The following is a 19,848-nucleotide window of genomic DNA, read 5'->3' as shown; positions in this document are numbered from 1 at the left end:
ATCATCAACATTCTGATCCCCCATCTGACATCAATCAAAATGAATGGCTCTTGTCTTGGGGAGGCTCTATGTTTTGACAAGCTTCTAGGTCTGACATTTACTCATGATTTGAGATGGAACATGTACATCAAATCCGTTGCCAAGGCTGGTGAGAAAATGGTGGAATCGTTCTCCCGCTTCAGTAGATATCTAACTGCTGATGCAAGTCCCTACCTGTATGACAGCCAAGTACGTTCAAGGATGAAGTACTGTTTCCACATTTGGGTAGGAGCTGCTAGAAAAACCTTATCTCCTAGCATTATAAGTTGATTTTTTCTTTTTAGATAATTGTTATTTTATCAACTTGCATTAAAAAATATGTAAAAGATGGTTAAAACCGTTTGAATTATGCAAATACCATCAGTAGTTCAAAAGTTATGATAATTTTAAATGCCAAAATTTAGGCTTTTCCGTGGACGTTTTTCTTTAGAAAAAGTGGGCTAAATTACGGACCTCAATATTTCAAGAAATTCGGTAATTTCGCCACCATTTATTTATTTTTCAAGCTATTCTCATGAAACTTGGCACTCTTATGTAAAATCGTGTGCTCTTTCTGATTATGCAGTCAAATCTGATGTATCTCTTTACCATAAGCCATGAAATATAAATTCAGATGTACAAATTTCAATTTTTTTTAAACTGGCGCATGGTATCATACAGTGGGTGTCTATTTATGAACAAAGTTAAGTATTATAGTGGTATAGTTTTATTGAGAATAGGCATTTTCCTGCCTCCTCATCAAAGGAGAGCTTAATCTTAGGTGTAGCCATTGAATGCCCAAAGAGCATTCATGGCCGGTATTTACTACTCCTCTCAAAGAAAAAAGAAATTGAGTAGATATGAATTAATCTCAGAAATAAATCAAAGAAAATTTTTTATATAGATTTTGGATTTCTGTAAAAGATGGAAATTCCCATAGTCGACCAGAACTTATGCATTTTGGGACCAATCCAATTTTAAATTTTGTAAATCTTCTCTATCTGGCCCAAAGTATACCCTATTTTCTGAGATGTAACCATAAATCGTACTCTACATGAATCCTCGATGTAACTTTCACAGTACCAGGATACCAGGAATCCTGATAAGCAACAACTATATATTCACCAGTTGATGGTAATTTTTTGTCATTTCTATTCTGTTTTACTGAAAATTCAATTATGTAAACAAAGAAATAAAACGGTAATTTTTTTATCTTGTTTCCACCTTAACATTTAAAATGATAACTTCTGTAGGTTTTAGGGTATGCTGAAAACGAATATCGCATTTAAATCTTCTGTAAATAAGTAGTTTTCTGGATATTAAGCAATGTCATTTCTTATGTTATCCCTGGTGGCTGTCTTGGTATGCGCAAGCGCGCCAACGCAACCCCGACAAAATATGCACAAATGCGCATACCAAAATGGCCACCAGCAATAACGTAAGAAATGACATTGCTTAATATCTGGAAAGCTACTTATTTGTGGAAAATTTAAATGCGATATTCGTTTTCAGCATACCCGAAAACCTTTAAAGGTAGTCATTTTAAAGAAAAATGTCAAGGAGGAAAAAAGGTACAAATTTACAAAATGCATCACAATGAAATTCTTTATCAAACCGCCCAATTATTATTATTATTTAGATATTCTCAGTTAAAAAATATATATATATACACACACACAAGGAATGTAAACTGCATTTGATTTTTAGATAACCAATAGTAGTTGAAAAACCATATAACATAATCAGCCAAATTAAAATTGTTTATAAAATGTGAATCTAATGAAAATTAATAATTTGTTAAATATGAATTTTAAAATTTATAACTTGTTAAATATGAATTTTAAAATTTATAATTTGTTAAATATGAATTTTAAAATTTATAATTTGTTAAATATGAATTTTAAAATTTATAATTTGTTAAATATGAATTTTAAAATTTATAATTTGTTAAATATGAATTTTAAAATTTATAATTTGTTAAATATGAATTTTAAAATTTATAATTTGTTGAATATATGAATTTTAAAATTTATAATTTGTTAAATATATGAATTTTAAAATTTATAATTTGTTAAATATATGAATTTTAAAATTTATAATTTGTTAAATATATGAATTTTGAAATTTATAATTTGTTAAATATATGAATTTTAAAATTTATAATTTGTTAAATATATGAATTTTAAAATTTATAATTTGTTAAATATATGAATTTTAAAATTTATAATTTGTTAAATATATAAACTTTTTGAAATTGTTGAGTCGGTGTTAATGACCAAAAATGGGGTGATATGCTGTAAAACAAACCAACCAACTTTGCGAGAACGCTGCAGATTTTATTTATTTTTTCATGAAAAATTTGAGATTTGACAGTATGCAACTAAATTGTCTTTATTTCTAATAAATGATTTCGAATAATAATTTTCCATTTTGAAAGGATAATTTCCTTATCAATGTGGATTGTAACCATAGTAAAAAATCGATTTGAGTTAATTTCAAACAAAGGCAGGCTAAAGATTAACACGATTCCAGGTGAAACATTATCTTAATCGGCTGTTTCTTGCAGGACCAATACTGAAGTGAAATTATATTTAAATTACCCATTAGCAAATTTAAACAAAACCAAATGCAGCCAACTAATAACATTCACTAAAGGGAGGGGGAGAGAATCAAATTTTGTCCCCCCCCCCAAAAAAAAAAACGAACAAAAAAACAAAGCTTTTTTTGTAATTCCATGAATTATTAACTTGCAGCGATTTCATCAATTTTTTTCTGAACAATTCTTGAATCAATAAAAGGACAGCACAGAACCTTTTTTTAATGTTTGCTTTTAGATTTGTGAACATTAATTCAAGAAATTCAATAACCGTTGATTGTTCAAAATACACATTTTGACACTCTCTCTCTCTCTCTCCCCGTTTCCCTTGTTCTACCTTTGTCTTTCTTTCTCTCTCCTTTTTTTTCTATTTCAATACAATAAGACAATACAATACAAGGTAATCAATGAAAACTGCTTAACTTTCGGCTATCGCATTCAAAGTAGTTCACATTAAATATCAAATAGTCAAATTCAATAATTGTGGATTAATCAGTTTGCCAACAATATCATTCATTCTTGCAAGACCTTGATCATTTGAAGTTGTCTTGTCAGATTTTCAAAGTCAGACCTAAATAACATTTAAAATGGCAAACTTTGCTTATTATTAGCCAAATTTGATTTGTTATTGCTGTACTATGTTATTGTCTATATAATAACGTCCATATCTACAATTTATTTAAAACCCTAACCCTAAATAATATGAAATATTTTAAAATAATTACCTAAAAAATAAAATTCAATAATCACGGATAATTATAAAGGAAGAAATAATTACCGTGTGCCTCTTTTGTTTGCAATAAAAAGGAAGTGCTATTTGTCCTTTGATCTAATTTTTATTTCCTGTTTGAGTTGCAAAGTTTGTAGTAAATACAGGTAACACAAGCCAATATAAAAAGGGCCAGTCATTATTCTTAATAATTATTAGAAGTTATCAAAACTATCCTAATAACTAGCAAACTAAATTAAATATACAATAAAAATGTATATGATAATAACAATAATCATAATCTGCACATGAGGAAAACTAATATAATACTGATAATTGTAGGAGCATTGGAAAAAAAACTAGAAGAAATTGGAATCAATCAGAAAATTGAGATTATAAAACAGACAGTAATGCTGAATACAACTGAAATCGTAAAGAAACCCTTTGAATATGGAAACTCACATGAACTTCAAACACTAACCAACCACAACAGAAGAAATGATAGCGGAACACCATATAGAACCAAGAAAACTGAAACTGCAAAATGATAAATTGTCTTTTTTCAAGATATTCACAGTAAGAACTCGCCTCTACTACAATGTAAAAAAAAACAAAAAAACCTTTCCCCTTTTCTCCAAATACTTCAAATCAATTGGAATTTCCATAAACAGAATTTGTTTGCAAAAACTTCCGGTCTGTGAAATACATTACCACAGGACTGCTCCTTTGCAGATTGCAACATATTCAATATTAACAAATACTTGCCATAAACCATTTCTGTAAGTAATCAAACTTAGTTCATTCCATTAATCATTTTCGATACTCCCATAATATTCTTCATTTTTCCACTGACAGTCACTCCATTAATTTCATTAACTCTTATTCTCAAGTGGTTTATGGTCTTTATAAATGGTGACTCATGAATAATAAAAAAAAATACATGTATGTTTAAATGTGTACACCACTATTGGTGGTAATTGTTTTTCCATTTTTATAAATTTGCTGTATATCAGCAACATACTTGTCTTTTGATTGGTTAATTTAGTTGCACGAGCATATTTATGTTCCTTTGTTCCAGCTAAGGCAAGATTATATGCAATTCTAGGAGATCCGCCCTCCCACGTTTTACCTTTCCTCCTTGGAAAGAAATTAGTTTATTAAATCGCCCGAGGCGCTTTTATCAGGGAATGCCAGTGGGCCTGTTAAGACTCTTTTGTGGTCCAGAGTGTACCTACGTTGTGCATTGACTTTTCAATCCCTACCGTCTAACCTTGTGTCACATCTTCCTGCAATGGGAAGGAAATAAATATGAACATATAACCTTCATACGCACGTCATAGATTACATTCACTGAAATATTGTCCGTAATTTTATGTTCAGGGTTTATTTTTTTATTTTATTTTATTTTTTTTTGCAAACGTATCAACATCGATAAAACGTATAAAAATGAAAATGCAACTTCAGTGTCATATTTTCATTATTTTTCACATCAAGCCTATAAATAACAAAAAGATGTTAAAAAAAAATACTGCAATGTCAGTTGAATGCAGTTAAATATTAAACATAAATAATGATCCATTTATCAGATGCATACTAAAAAACATGTTAAAGTTAAGTATATTTATAAAATTTTTTTCAATTTTTGAGATAAGGATTGTTAATTCTTAATTATTTGGATTCTTAGGACTACTGTTTTCATCTTGAGTGTTATTTTTATAACGTTTTAGTCCATGTAAGTTTCGACCTCCTTCAGGGGCGTACTGTCAAAATCAGGTATTTTTCTGTAGAACTTGGGAATCTGCACTGAATTTTAAATAGAACCCTTTTATTCAGTTCACAGGGTAGCATACTCTAGTTCCGTCAGCCATGATTGGGTAGAAATCCTAAGCAATTCACATTGTATTTTGAGTATCACCCACACTGAAGATTGAACCTTCAACCTCCAGAAAAATGTAACTTTACAACTGAATTTTACCAAATAATCTACTCCCTACACCACAGGTCTTTGCATTGTCCTTCTACTCGGTCATGGCTGATGGAACGAGAACATGCTACCCCGTCGATTGAATAAAGGATTCCAGTCGAAAATTATGAGTAGATTTCTGAGTTTGACAAGATACACCTGACGAAGGTCAGAGATTACATCGGCTGAAACGTTGTGAAAATAACACTCAAGACTCATATCTCACTCCGTATCACAGATGGTTACGTTTCCAACCCGTTTCCCAGACCAGCATGAACAACACGCATCACTTCTGACCACAGTTCCTGATGACTGTGTAACTAATACCCACAGCCCACTTGGGAACGCCGATCATGCAGTGGTAATGGTTGAAATAGCCCTAAACTTTAGAGCCAAAACTGAAGAGCCACTGTTAAAAACGAGATATTATAAAAAGGCTGACTGGGAAGCCATCAGGGATCTAATCAGGGAAGCTCCCATTGCAAAATATCTTCTCGCTTTCTGCTAAACATTGCACAAATGAGGCCACTGAATGGTTCAAAATGGCAATTGAAGCACATGTTACTACGCGGAAATTTTATAGCAAGCCCCACTCCCCCAATGGTTTACTTCTGCTTGTGCAGCCACCATTACGCAAAGGCAGCATGGGTACTGCAAATTTAACCGACATAAGTCCATGGAATCCGCGTTTTGATTTAGGCACAGATATAGAGTGGGGGAAATTTCAAACACAGAAGTATATAGAAGCCAGAATAACTGTAAGAAAGAAATAGCGACAGCTAAGAGAGAATTTACGGAAACCACCAAAAAATGCATCAAAGCACAGAAATTAGGAACCCGTAACTTCTGAAAAATCTACAACAGTGTAGTAAATAATGGGCAATTAACAATTCCCCCACTATCCAACAATCATGAGGTTGTTCGCTCTGCAACTGAGAAGGCTAACATGCTTGCCAGTCGGTTTGCCTCCAACCCTACACTGGACCCTTCCAACCACCCCCTCCCTGACTTTCCTTTGCGAACAGATGCCACACTAGACGATCTGAAAATCACCCCTTCTCAGGTGCATGCTATCATGAGAAAGCTTGACACTTCAAAAGCATGTAGACCTGATCTCATCCCGGCTGTGCTATTAAAAAAGTGCTCTGCCGAAGTAGCTCCAGTTCTCTCCAAACTTTACAAAAAATGCCTTAATGAATCTTGCTTTTCTGCCTGCTGGAAAACTGCTTCTGTAGTACCAGTTTTCAAGAATTCTGGCGAAAGAACTGACCCAGTAAATTATCGCCCCATTAGCCTCCTCCCACTTTTCACCAAAATATTTGAGACCATAATTAACCAAGCTCTAGTCCATCACCTTACAGATGCTAAACTTCTGACTGACAAACAATATGGATTTAGGTAAGCTCATTCCACAGCAGACATCCTAACTGTAATCTCAGAACATATATACTAGTCACTGGACAAAGTGGGGGAGGGTAGAGTGGTAGCTCTAGATATGTCTAAGGCTTTTGACAGGATATGGCATGAAGGTCTTCTCAGGAAAATCAGATCATATGGTATTACTGGAAAAATACATAACATAATTAAATCCTTCTTAGATAAGAGAAAAATCCAGGTTGTCCTCGACGGTCGTACATCTAAACAATATGATATAAATGCGGGAGTGCCTCAGGGGTCTATCCTTGGATCTCTGTTATTCCTAATATTCATAAATGACCTCCCTGACAAAATTGCCTGTGAGATGGGTATATATGCTGATGACACCACACTCTATAACAGACACGACAGGAAAACAAATGAACATATATCTAAAGAAATGGCAGAAACACTAGAGGATGACCTCCGATCTGTAGTGGAATGGGGACATAAATGGATGGTTACATTCAATGCTGCCAAGACTAAACTAATTTCCTTCAATAACTACAAGGAACCTTCTCTACCACCAGTAGCAATGGCCAATGACTCTTTATTTGAAAGTACATCTTTTAAACTCCTCGGCCTAACACTCACAGGAAACATGAGTTGGAACAATTACATTGAGAGTATAGCCAGGTCCGCTGCAAAGAAGGTAGGTTCTCTCTACCGTGCTAGAAAGCTATTAACGCCTGAAAGTATCCTATACCTCTATAAAGCCACCATTCGCCCATGTATGGAGTATTGTTGTTATATTTGGGCTGGTACATCTTCCACTAGTCTCTCGCTCCTAGACAAGGTTTAAAAGAGAGTCGCGAATCTAATAGGTCCTGAACTGTCATCTAAACTTCAGCTTCTGTTCCATCGACAAAACATTACATCCCTCTGCCTGTTCTACAAGTACTTTAATGGTGAATGCTCTGATGAACTGCAAGCACTGGTGCCCCTTCGACGTAAATACCCCCAACAAACCCAACAAGCAGCTAAATCCCACCCCTTCACAGTAGAGGTCCCTAGATGTAAGAGAGCCTTTTACTCCAGTAGTTTCTTCCCCAGAACGGCTAAACTTTGGAATTCCTTTCCGGGTCCCTGCTTCCCCAACCAGAAGTTGAAGTGTAACGTGAACTGACATCCTGCTGGCCAACTCCCTACACAGTACCCCTGATGCCTATGTCCCTGATAGTAGCCCCCTACAATCAAAGTGGCAATATGCCTTGTTTGGGGGTGAAAATGTAATTAAAAAAAAAAGATGAGATGAATAGTTTCGCGAATCCAAATCGAACATGACTTAAAGTTTTGTTTTCATGCACAACCGATTTACTTTAACTTCTCGTGTTTTATATTTTGTTTACTGAAAGAATTTTACATATTTGCAGCAACAACAACAACAACAAAATGTATCTTGTTCTTTTCTTTTACAATCTCGGCAATTACTGACTCAAGGTAAATTGCATAGATCTACTTATTTACACAAGTTTATAACTTATAAAGTTTTTTCCTATTATAGATTTTATTTAATTCTTCCTATATTTCATTATTATTCATTTCATTATGTTTGTATTATTTGGATTCATCGGACTACTGTTCTCATTTTGAGTGTGATTTTCACAGCATTTTAGTCGGTTCTTCCTGTTGAACTTGGGAATTTGGATGGAATTTCAAGTGGGCCCTTTATTTACTTCATGGGGTAGCATGCTCTAAGTAATTAGCAGTTGTACAGTTCACGATGGAAAAAGAACATAACAAATTATTGTTCCTAGATGTGCTAATAACCCACACTGGGCAGGGGTTTGTCATCTGTATACCGAAAACCGACTTTCACTGGACAGTAACTAAACTTCAACTCCCATAATCCATATAATGTAAAGAAAGGAATCGTCTGTTTCCTACAACACCAAGCAAAAGCAATATGTAGTAACAGCAGTGCATATTAATTGAAGATGAACAATTTAAGAGAAACCCTCCACCGAAACAAATATCCAGAGAGCATGACATCAGCTCCAAGAAATCTGGACCAGACACAAAAGGACACCACTCAGAAACTCACCAGTTTGTATACCATACATGAAGGGCTTGTCTGAAAAACTTCAATGAATATGTAATCCATATGACACCAGGACAATATTCAGGAGTGATTCAACTCTCCGGAAACAGCTTGTGAGAATCAAGCCCCCTACAGAACAAATGATGATTAAGAATTGTGCATATGAAATCCCGTGTAAATGTGGAAAACTATGCAAAGGTGAGACATGTCGTCCATTGAAAGTACGGTTAGAAGACCATCGAAAAGCTGTAGTACGTGAAGAGATTGAAAAATCGGGTATAGCTGACCATATCTGGAAGGAAAAGGGAAAACATCTACCATTAATGGATGAGGTAAAAATTATAGATAGAGGAACAGTGGAGAGTAAGACGACTCAAAGAAGCAGCATATATTCTAGGAGATAACCAATTACTAAGTAAACCTAGTATAGAATTTAATACAATATGGGAACCGTTAATTATAAATAATAGATGATATATACACGTAATAAGTAAAAACATTAATATATATAGATATACAGTAATAAATAGATATTTACAACTAGAAATAAAAATAGGTTTAAGGCTCCTAAAATTAATACTAGAATTGTTTGCAAGGACCCGTGGTGCAGTGGTTAGAGTACTTGTCAAAAGTGATATACTTCTGAAGGTTCAATTCTCAGTGTGGGCGACTAAAAAATAAAATTGCTTATTACTTAGGACCTCTATCCAGTCATGGCTTATGGAACAAGAGCATGCTACGCCTGTAAAGTAAACAAAGAGGTCCGCTCGAAATTCCGTCCAAATTCCTGAGTTCAACAAGATACACCTGAAGAAGGTCGGAGGCTACACCAACCTTCATTATTTATTTTCTTTTCATGCTCTTTTACATCCCTCTTTGTTTTAATTGCCTTATTTTGTTTGTGCTGGGGATAGGGCATTCTACCGGATGCCATACATCCACTATTTCAGTCACTCCGATGTGGAAGGTGAATGGGTGAATTATATTCAGTATCTTCTTCTGCATGTCAACGAAATTCTTTTCTTTTATAAAAAAATCAAATGATTTACTCGATCTACATTTAGTAAATTGAAATCGCAGACTGTTAGAACATTTGCAGATTTATTTCGTGTAAAATTCGATCCGAGTCAATTATTCTTGTAATCTATAATCAGACTTCTGTAATTACATTTACAAACTGTGTATGTAGAGATATATATTGTATGTCAGGTCATGTCATATGCTACTGGTACCATGTAACCCAGTACTACCTGCCTCATTGTTGGGTCACCGGTGAATAAACTGGTTCCCCCACCAAACTTGTTTGGTGAGGAGGGTGGCTAGTGTCCCTGAAGGATTAAAAACAAGATTGAACCCTTTTTCAGAGTCAACGGTCAACTAGCACCGTGTGTGTTTGTGTGTATGTATGTGTGTGTTGGGGTGGAGAGGGTTCCCGTAACCCGTGGTGACGGCAACCTTTCTAGGAGAAGCAAATCTCTGATTTAAAAAACCATAAAGCGGGAGACCAGTACCCGCATTAAGCTGGTCTGCAGTTTAACTTGTTGCTGGATCTCAACATTTTGAACTGAGAGAGAGAGACTTAGCTGTCGTACAAAGCTAAGACTCTGTAACATCATCTGTGTATTGATACTCCCTCAGGCATTTGTCTATAAAAATGGTCCTGTAGCGATGGAAAAGTTGTGACGTGTGGAGGCTTGAAATGCTGGAAGCATGTAATAATTGATCTCAGTGACCGTCTTCAGTGTCATACTTGCTTGAGCATGTGAATTCACCGGTAGGACTAAAAAAAGTCATTTTGGGGCTCATGAACTTTGTGTCTGAGGGAGTGGCACTCGTCTGACAAGACGTTGCAATCATCATCATATATATATATATATAAAGTTTGTTATTAGTGTCAATTATTTTCAAAGCCAAAGATTCAATTTTTTTCTTCTCTGAACCAACACAATTGAGAGGCTTTTCTAGTATAATGTATAAAAATAGTCCTAAGTAATTCATACTTGTATTTTGAGTGTCGCTCACACTGAGAATTGAACCTTCAACCTCCGGGAGAATGTGACTTTACAACTGAATTTTATCAAGTACTCTTTTTACCATACTACAGGTTTTTGCGGCAGAAAGATTCCTTGAGTTTAACAAGATATACATGAAGGAAGTCAAGGGGTTAGCTCAACCGAAATATTGAAAATCTCACTCAAAATGAGAACAGTAGTTCAAAGAATCCAAAAAATATGAAAACTCAATCCTCATCTCAAAAATTCAGAAAAGTATTTCTAAATATTCCTTAGTTTATTCGTTTACCTTTTCATTTACGTGAAACACCTTTCCATCGATTACATTTTCAGTTTTATTTGTTAAATGCTTTTGTTGTAATGATTAGCTCATAGATACGAGTTAACCTTTTTAGAAAAGATAAATTTGTGACCAATAAAGATTCATTTATCGGTTGTTAGTTTTCTGCCTGAAGCAACAGCATGGGATTATAGATATACAAATAATGCAAGTCGATTGCGTAATTAAACGGTTGAGTGTCGTGTTAAAATTAATCTGAAAGATTATAATCGCCGTTTAGTTGAACTTCAAAGGAATCTTGCACTTGTACTGCCGAATAGTCATGCAACGCTGAACTTGATCTCGAGTCTATGCAATAAACTGTTCTAAAAGTCTGTAACTCCTAAAGAATAGTATTATTAATTTTAGACAGTGTCCAAAAAAGAGTCTTAAATTTAATGGGTCCCACATTGTCAGCTAAGCTCCAACGTCTGTTGCATTCTTGTGCCTGTTTTATAAATGCTTTAATGGAATGTGGTTGATAAACTTATAACACTTGTGCCCCCTTGATGTACATCCTCCCGACTAACTCGAGAACCATTAACTAGTTCCTAGATGTTGGAAAGCTTTCTACTCTAATAATTTATACTCTCGAACTACTAGACGTTAAGATTCTCTCCCTTTTTCCTGTTTTCCTGACTATACAGACCTGCTGTAGTTTAAATGTAATATGAACAAACATCTTGCTGCTCAATTCTCCATAGTCCCCTGTTAGACACAATCCCAAATAGTAGCCCTTCGTGTTCCAAGTGACAGTCTGCCTTGTTTGGGGTGAAAGAGTTAACAAAAAAGAAATAATTACAAAGTTATTGATAGATTTTTATAAATAAAAACATTGTATAACATTGGATGTTATTTTTTTTTTATCATAAACCAACATCGATTTTTATAAGTGAAAACATTTTATGAGTTGTATAATCATTTGCAGTTTTGCTATAATTGAATTATTTTTTTAATTATCAAATGTATTAAATAATAAATAAAATTAAATAAATAATGTATTTAATCTAAATGGAAAACTTGTTTTACAATCTTTTATTGAATTGATAATCTTCAATTTTTAAGCAATTTATACAAAGATTAGAAAATGGTTTACCCTAACACATCCCCTTTGATCTTGTCCTTTAATTCTTATATTCCATGAACAATGTTTCTGACAAAAGGGTAATGATTGCTATTTTCAGTGTTGGTCATTGTTTTGGTGGACATTCTCAATCTTCTCATCGTATTTGTCATCATTCAATTGATTTACTTCTCTTAATTCCATGTTATTTCATGATCAAAATATTAAAGCTCAAATTATTTGGGTGTTGTATCCTCATCCATGATCCCATTTCAACTTATATTAAAATAAACACATAAAAATACCTATACTCTCACAGAATACATAATGGAAATATACAGATCAAATCCTTTTAAATATGTCCTGTGATAGACTACAAATATATACAAATGATTAAACATGAGATGGAGAGGAATGTCTAAAGAAGAGCGGACTAGGACGGGAACAGAAGAGAGAATGTGTGTGTATGTTTTATTTTTTTTATTACCGTTTTATCTGTTTGGTTACATATGTTTCAGATGTTGGACCATGTTTATGATCTAACAGCCTTGTCAGACCTTATGTTCCGGTATTGTGTTTGCGTCCTTATTTATTATTTGTTCGTTTGTTTACTTATTACTTCGTTTTCTTTTTTACTGTTTCTTTTTACAGTTAGTTTTACTTTTAAGGGAACTTTTAAAGTGTGTGCGTTCTTACATATATGTTCTTAGTTATATGGGCGTGTGTGTGTTCTTACATATATGTTCTTAGTTATATGGGCGTGTGTGTGTTCTTACATATATGTTCTTAGTTATATGGGCGTGTGTGTGTTCTTACATATATGTTCTTAGTTATATGGGCGTGTGTGTGTTCTTACATATATGTTCTTAGTTATATGGGCGTGTGTGTGTTCTTACATATATGTTCTTAGTTATATGGGCGTGTGTGTGTTCTTACATATATGTTCTTAGTTATATGGGCGTGTGTGTGTTCTTACATATATGTTCTTAGTTATATGGGCGTGTGTGTGTTCTTACATATATGTTCTTAGTTATATGGGCGTGTGTGTGTTCTTACATATATGTTCTTAGTTATATGGGCGTGTGTGTGTTCTTACATATATGTTCTTAGTTATATGGGCGTGTGTGTGTTCTTACATATATGTTCTTAGTTATATGGGCGTGTGTGTGTTCTTACATATATGTTCTTAGTTATATGGGCGTGTGTGTGTTCTTACATATATGTTCTTAGTTATATGGGCGTGTGTGTGTTCTTACATATATGTTCTTAGTTATATGGGCGTGTGTGTGTTCTTACATATATGTTCTTAGTTATATGGGCGTGTGTGTGTTCTTACATATACGTTCTTAGTTATATGGGCGTGTGTGTGTTCTTACATATACGTTCTTAGTTATATGGGCGTGTGTGTGTTCTTACATATATGTTCTTAGTTATATGGGCGTGTGTGTGTTCTTACATATACGTTCTTAGTTATATGGGCGTGTGTGTGTTCTTACATATACGTTCTTAGTTATATGGGCGTGTGTGTGTTCTTACATATATGTTCTTAGTTATATGGGCGTGTGTGTGTTCTTACATATATGTTCTTAGTTATATGGGCGTGTGTGTGTTCTTACATATATGTTCTTAGTTATATGGGCGTGTGTGTGTTCTTACATATATGTTCTTAGTTATATGGGCGTGTGTGTGTTCTTACATATATGTTCTTAGTTATATGGGCGTGTGTGTGTTCTTACATATATGTTCTTAGTTATATGGGCGTGTGTGTGTTCTTACATATATGTTCTTAGTTATATGGGCGTGTGTGTGTTCTTACATATATGTTCTTAGTTATATGGGCGTGTGTGTGTTCTTACATATATGTTCTTAGTTATATGGGCGTGTGTGTGTTCTTACATATATGTTCTTAGTTATATGGGCGTGTGTGTGTTCTTACATATATGTTCTTAGTTATATGGGCGTGTGTGTGTTCTTACATATATGTTCTTAGTTATATGGGCGTGTGTGTGTTCTTACATATATGTTCTTAGTTATATGGGCGTGTGTATGCTCTATCCTTACACCGTTTCTTGCCTTGAAGTATCTCGATGTGTATGTGCAAATATATAATGTGTACATACCTGCTTGCCTTGTCCAGCGGATAATATCTTCTGGTCGCTGCTCTCCATCTCATGGGGAATGGTTACTTACTGCTGCAGATGCATCGATAACACAAGATGGATTTAAAGCTTTGATTCTTTTATTAAAGGCAAGCCTATCATGGACCCTGGTTGCCGCGGAGAGACCCTAATCTCCCCATCTGCATTCTCTGCAGCCCAAAACAAACCCTCATATGTGTCTGTCAACCGGAAGCCTGCGACCACAATTCCCGTTTTACCCTTAATTTCCGGCGCATTCTATCTAGGTTGATACCTGTTAGCCCTAACCTTCTGTGACCTCACTAAACTCGCTGATGGCAATCGAAAATATACTTACATAACTTACTATTTCTCCAAACTACCTAGATAGCATTTAAGCTGGGATTCTCAGTACTACACTTACAGAAAAAATTTTTTCTGTAAGGTCTGACGAGACTGTTGGATTGTAAATATGGTCCCACATCCGAAACATATGTAACCAAACAGATAAAACAGTAATAAAAAAATAAAACACATATTTGCTCTGCAATAGTATTGAGCACTCTCTTCAGGTTTTTACTAATTACCAGTTTTACTAACTATATATATATATATATATATATATATATATATATATATATATATATATAAATACTTGATTTCTCCATATTTCATCTGGTTTTAATTCTTGACTTTTAATGTATTCTATTATTTCTTACACCCCCCCCCATTTTATAAACGCTTTTTTTTTTTTTTTTTTTTTTTTACAAAGAATCTGTGATATGGATATGCTGTTTCAATTGATGCCAGTACCAGCAAATTCATAGCTTTGCTATAATATTCATTTGCTAATATCTTTTCTCTGATAAGAATGCATTTCTTTGAAGCTCCGTGGAGTAACAAAATTTCAATATATCTTATTTGAGTATCCTGTTGAACAATAAATTAATGTAAAATATTTTTAGTATTAAATTTGTATTCTTATACACACACGCGTTATGTAAAATCTATGCATAATAAATTAATATCTTTAATTTGTGTAGAGAGAACCCTGGTTATGTGTGTGTAGTTAATAGATTAATGATTTCTGCACTGGAAAGCATCATAGAATGAAAATATACATCATTTTTGAAACCAAATTCGATGCTAAAAGATATTTTTCTCAGTAAATGAAAACCTCTCCAATGTAGAAATATTGGATAGATTATAAACACATGTGATAAGTGGCTTCTACAACTAATGTCTTTTATAAATTCATTATTCCTGAATGTGCTTTGTTTAATCTTTAAAATGTCCTTTTAAACCAGTGATATTTTCAAACTGATCAGACAATTTCAAATACGTTACTCTATTAGATTTTTTTGATTAAAAAATTTCTTTCTTACCAGTAACTTTCCAGTGTGAGGAGAAATATTAAAAAAAATGTGCGTTTCATTTTTAGAATTCCGATTAATTATTTTAAAGTTCTTAATTAAATTCCCTCTTGCTCCTACTATTTTCTACTTGCTTTTTTCTATAAAGCAAGTTTCCTAAGTGCTACAACTCTTGAATGAGAATAATTTTTCTAGAACAAATTAATTTTTCATGTATCTGTTATATAATTTAGTTCTGATGTGTACCCTCTCATCTCTATGATTAAGGTCTGACTTTAAAACATTGGATTCCAAAATGTTTTAATTGACGTAAAATTATCGTTTTTGAAATACAATCAGTTTAAAACATCAATCTGCGTTTTTATTCTTTGTGTAAAGAAAACAAAACGGTTTTATTCAATTACTTGTTTTTAAAATAAAATTGATGCATGTATTTTCGTTTTTGTTTTTTCACTTAAATGATATTAATAAATTAAAATATAAATTAAATTTTTTCCACAAATTTGTAAACAAAGTTTTTTCTTTTTTTTTTTTTTTGTTACTTGACTGTCACTGCTTATCAAGACCTGGAGGCCACTTGAGGATAAGAGTTAATGAATGTTAGGTAGATGGTGAGACAATACTATGATGATCAGTAATGGTGGAACTTGGGTAGGGCTTAATATTATTATTAATTAATAATATTGTCCACAGCTAACAGGAACTAGAAAAATGAATTTATAATGAAAGTCAATGAAAACAAATATTTAAGTTAATTTTACTTTTTAAAAATTTCTCAAAAAATTTTTTATCTGTAAAACTTTAATTTTGTCCATCAATTTATATATTTAGATTAAATTTATTTTTATTGCATTTAAATCTGAAATTTAATACTTAAACCAATTTGATATTCTATTCTTGAGATTAAAACAAAATTACTAGGTGACCTCTTACCCATTGTCTCAACTTAGTAAATTGCACATTTCACAGCCTTATTGCCATAATATATATATAAATATATATAGATATATAGATATACATAGATATATAAATATACATAGATATATAAATATACATAGATATATAAATATATATAGATATATAAATATATATAGATATATAAATATATATAGCTATATAAATATATATAGCTATATAAATATATATAGCTATATAAATATACATAGATATATAAATATACATAGATATATAAATATACATAGATATATAAATATACATAGATATATAAATATACATAGATATATAGATATACATAGATATATAGATATACATAGATATATAGATATACATAGATATATAGATATACATAGATATATAAATATACATAGATATATAAATATACATAGATATATAAATATACATAGATATATAAATATACATAGAGATATAAATATACATAGAGATATAAATATACATAGAGATATAAATATATATAGATATATAAATATACATAGATATATAAATATACATAGATGTATAAATGACCGCCTGTAAGTTGCCCCATTTGTTCCGTCATATCAACATTAAAAGTTCATTTTAGTTAATCTTCTCTCATCTCTTCCTTGTTTTTCTTTTCTTTTTCTTTCCATGGAATTTCCGCAGTTCCTGCTAGTTTAGTTGGATGTAAATTTATGATTTTAATTCATTTATGCCAACGTTCAAATTTGAAAGTATGAAAAAGCATTTAAAGTTTATAGAAAGAATAATACAACAGCAAAGATATCTGAATGTTATGTAATTGTCTTTTTTCTTTTCTTTTCTATCATCCATGTTTAATGTAATCATGTTCTTCTTTTCCAGTTTGATTTCTCGGATGTTGATTCGTGAACCCAACCAGCGTGCAACCTTAGAAGAAATAATGAAGCACGATTGGCTGCAATGGGGCGATGTTCCAGATAGTGCTACAAACCTACCTCTCATTTGCAAGAGCGTTGTTTCCTCAGAGGATCATACGTATGTTGTTGATCGTATGATTGAAGGAAGAATGGCGACCAAGGAGGAAATAACTGTGTAAGTTGCGAACTTTGTTCTCTCTTTCTGTCTCTTCCTTTCTTTCCCTCTCTTTCGTGTTTCACTTTCTCACTTTCTCTTTTTCACTTTCTTCCTTTCTCTCTCTCTCTCTCTTTGTTGCTTTCTTTCGTCACTTTATAAGATAAAGTTGCAATAAAATGTTCACATAACTCATCAAAAAATATTCACGCCAATGATATCAATCTGGTCACATTAACTTATCCTTGAGTGACTGTTAGCTTAAGTGAAACTAAAAAAAAAAAAAAAAATGTTGAGGGGGAGTATATATAATTTGAGTCATAAAAATCAAATTTATTTAATTTTTAAAGATTTAAATTAGTTTGGAGTAATTTGGAGGATCGAACCGGAAGCCCTGAGGCGAAGTTTGAAAATAAAATCAGCCAGCCAGAATGAGTCAGTGAAAGATGTTTGAATTTATTTAAGTAAGAACGAAATTGACAGGTGCGCGCCCGGAAGTCGTCGAGCGTTATGACGACGACGTCAATGACCAGGTTTGTTTGTTATAAGCGAAGTAAAAAAAGAAAACAACGTTAACACTTAAGCGGGGGAAAAAAAACACAAAAAAACTAATGTAAGGCAAACGAATGATGAAAACAGAAAAACGAACACGTGAAAAATGGCTTAAATAAGCCTGTTTCGATATTAAAATTTACAAAAATCGGTGGGTACTCAGGTGTTTTTGGGTGTGGTCGGGGGTGGATAAGCGAAGTAAAAAAAAACAAAACAAAAAAAAACAGAAAACGAACATTACGTGAAAAATAGCTTAAATAATACTGGTTCAATATTTAAATTTAAAAAATCGTAAAAAACAAAGACATCTCACACCACGATTCAAACCCAAAACGTTTGGATAATGAACCAACGCATTAATCAGCTGACCTAACGCGACGTACATGAAATTTGTTCAGTTTTTCAACTATTTAAAGTAAATCAGGTCATGACGTCATCTGACGCATGCGTAGAACAGGTCGAGAGGGCCGTTTTTTGTTTACCCCCCCCACACACACACACACCTTTCGAAAATTGTCAATTTTGTGGTGAAAAAATGAAAGTTTTTGGCCAATTTTTTGATATTTTTTGAGCGAAGGATGTAGCTTCAATATGATACCGAGTTTGTGAGTTTTTGTTGTGTCTGTCGAAAGTTTTTAGCAGACACACAAACATACATACATTTTCGCTTTTATATATATAGATAATTTATTTCTTAAGAGATGAGATGATGTGTATGTATATTCTCGTGTGTGTGTCTCACATAAGATGATCTCGAGACGCATACCCTTTTTTAATTTAAAGAAATCTTTATTTGGATCCCATCATTGACAGGGCAGCCTCACATCGCTGAATCGATTTAGATCTTATTTGTTTTTCTTCTTTCTGATTTTGAATCAAAATTCTCTCCTTAACTCTAGACTAAAACTGAACTAAAAAAGCCCATATGCATCCCTATTTATTTTAAGGTATGTGTGTGGGGCAGTAACTCCCCTTGACCAACTTGCACTCAAAATACACTCCCTGACCTGTCTCGTGTCTGCTGCATGCAGGTGTAAGTGTTGTCAATGGGTTTGACCTATGTCACTGGTTACCCCTTGAACCCTGCACTCAATTCCAGCCCTCAGTAATCGCGCTATTCATGTGACGGACTCCATAACATTAGTACAACTTTCATATAACAGCATAACATGCGAATGAAGCGTTTTCTCCCGATAAATAAATGAAAGTGAAAACACTCATCAGTCAAAGGTATCCACCTCCTGTCATTTTCTCTTGCAGACATAAGCCGATGGTAAGCTGAGTCATATAGGTGAACTTAACGAGTCTGCTCTTTGACTTATTTGCAATCCAACTCTCGGCATTATTTCAACAATTAACAGTATGATAATATTTAATATCCAGTAAAAAAACTTTCAATCTCGCTTCATCAAGTCTGACTCAAGGCTTTATAATAAACAAGGTGGCTTAATAAACTCAACTGATCCTAATAAATTAGTCCAGTTTAAGGAGTTTATGAAGCTAAAAATAAATGTATTTTGTTTCTGAATTTTGAAGATGAGGATTGTTTATTTTGATTCTCATCTTGAGTGGTGTTTGCACAATGATTCAGTTGATGTAACCTCCAGGTGTATCTTGTTGAACTCTAAACTCTGTATGGAATTTTGAATGGAACCCTTTATTTAATCAACAGGGGTAGCA

The 19,848-nt window shown here is 33.1% G+C and overlaps 1 protein-coding gene across 6 annotated transcripts in view; it reads left to right on the top strand.

Moving 5' to 3' along the window:
- LOC145277479 (SNF-related serine/threonine-protein kinase-like) overlaps window positions 1-19,848 on the top strand; it is a 307,515-nt gene that overhangs the window by 207,756 nt on the left and 79,911 nt on the right. For all 6 annotated transcript variants that reach the window (XM_080128848.1, XM_080128846.1, XM_080128847.1 and 3 more), the window contains exon 4: window positions 17,428-17,637. In XM_080128848.1, the coding sequence (XP_079984974.1) occupies window positions 17,428-17,637 (210 nt within the window). The remainder of the gene's footprint in view (window positions 1-17,427; window positions 17,638-19,848) is intronic.

Source organism: Euprymna scolopes, chromosome 6, assembly GCF_053919585.1.
Source record: "Euprymna scolopes isolate OS-2025 chromosome 6, ASM5391958v1, whole genome shotgun sequence".
Classification (NCBI taxonomy): domain Eukaryota; kingdom Metazoa; phylum Mollusca; class Cephalopoda; order Sepiida; family Sepiolidae; genus Euprymna; species Euprymna scolopes.
The sequence above is the reverse complement of the archived record's forward strand: the minus strand, read 5'-3'. Positions and strand labels throughout refer to the sequence as shown.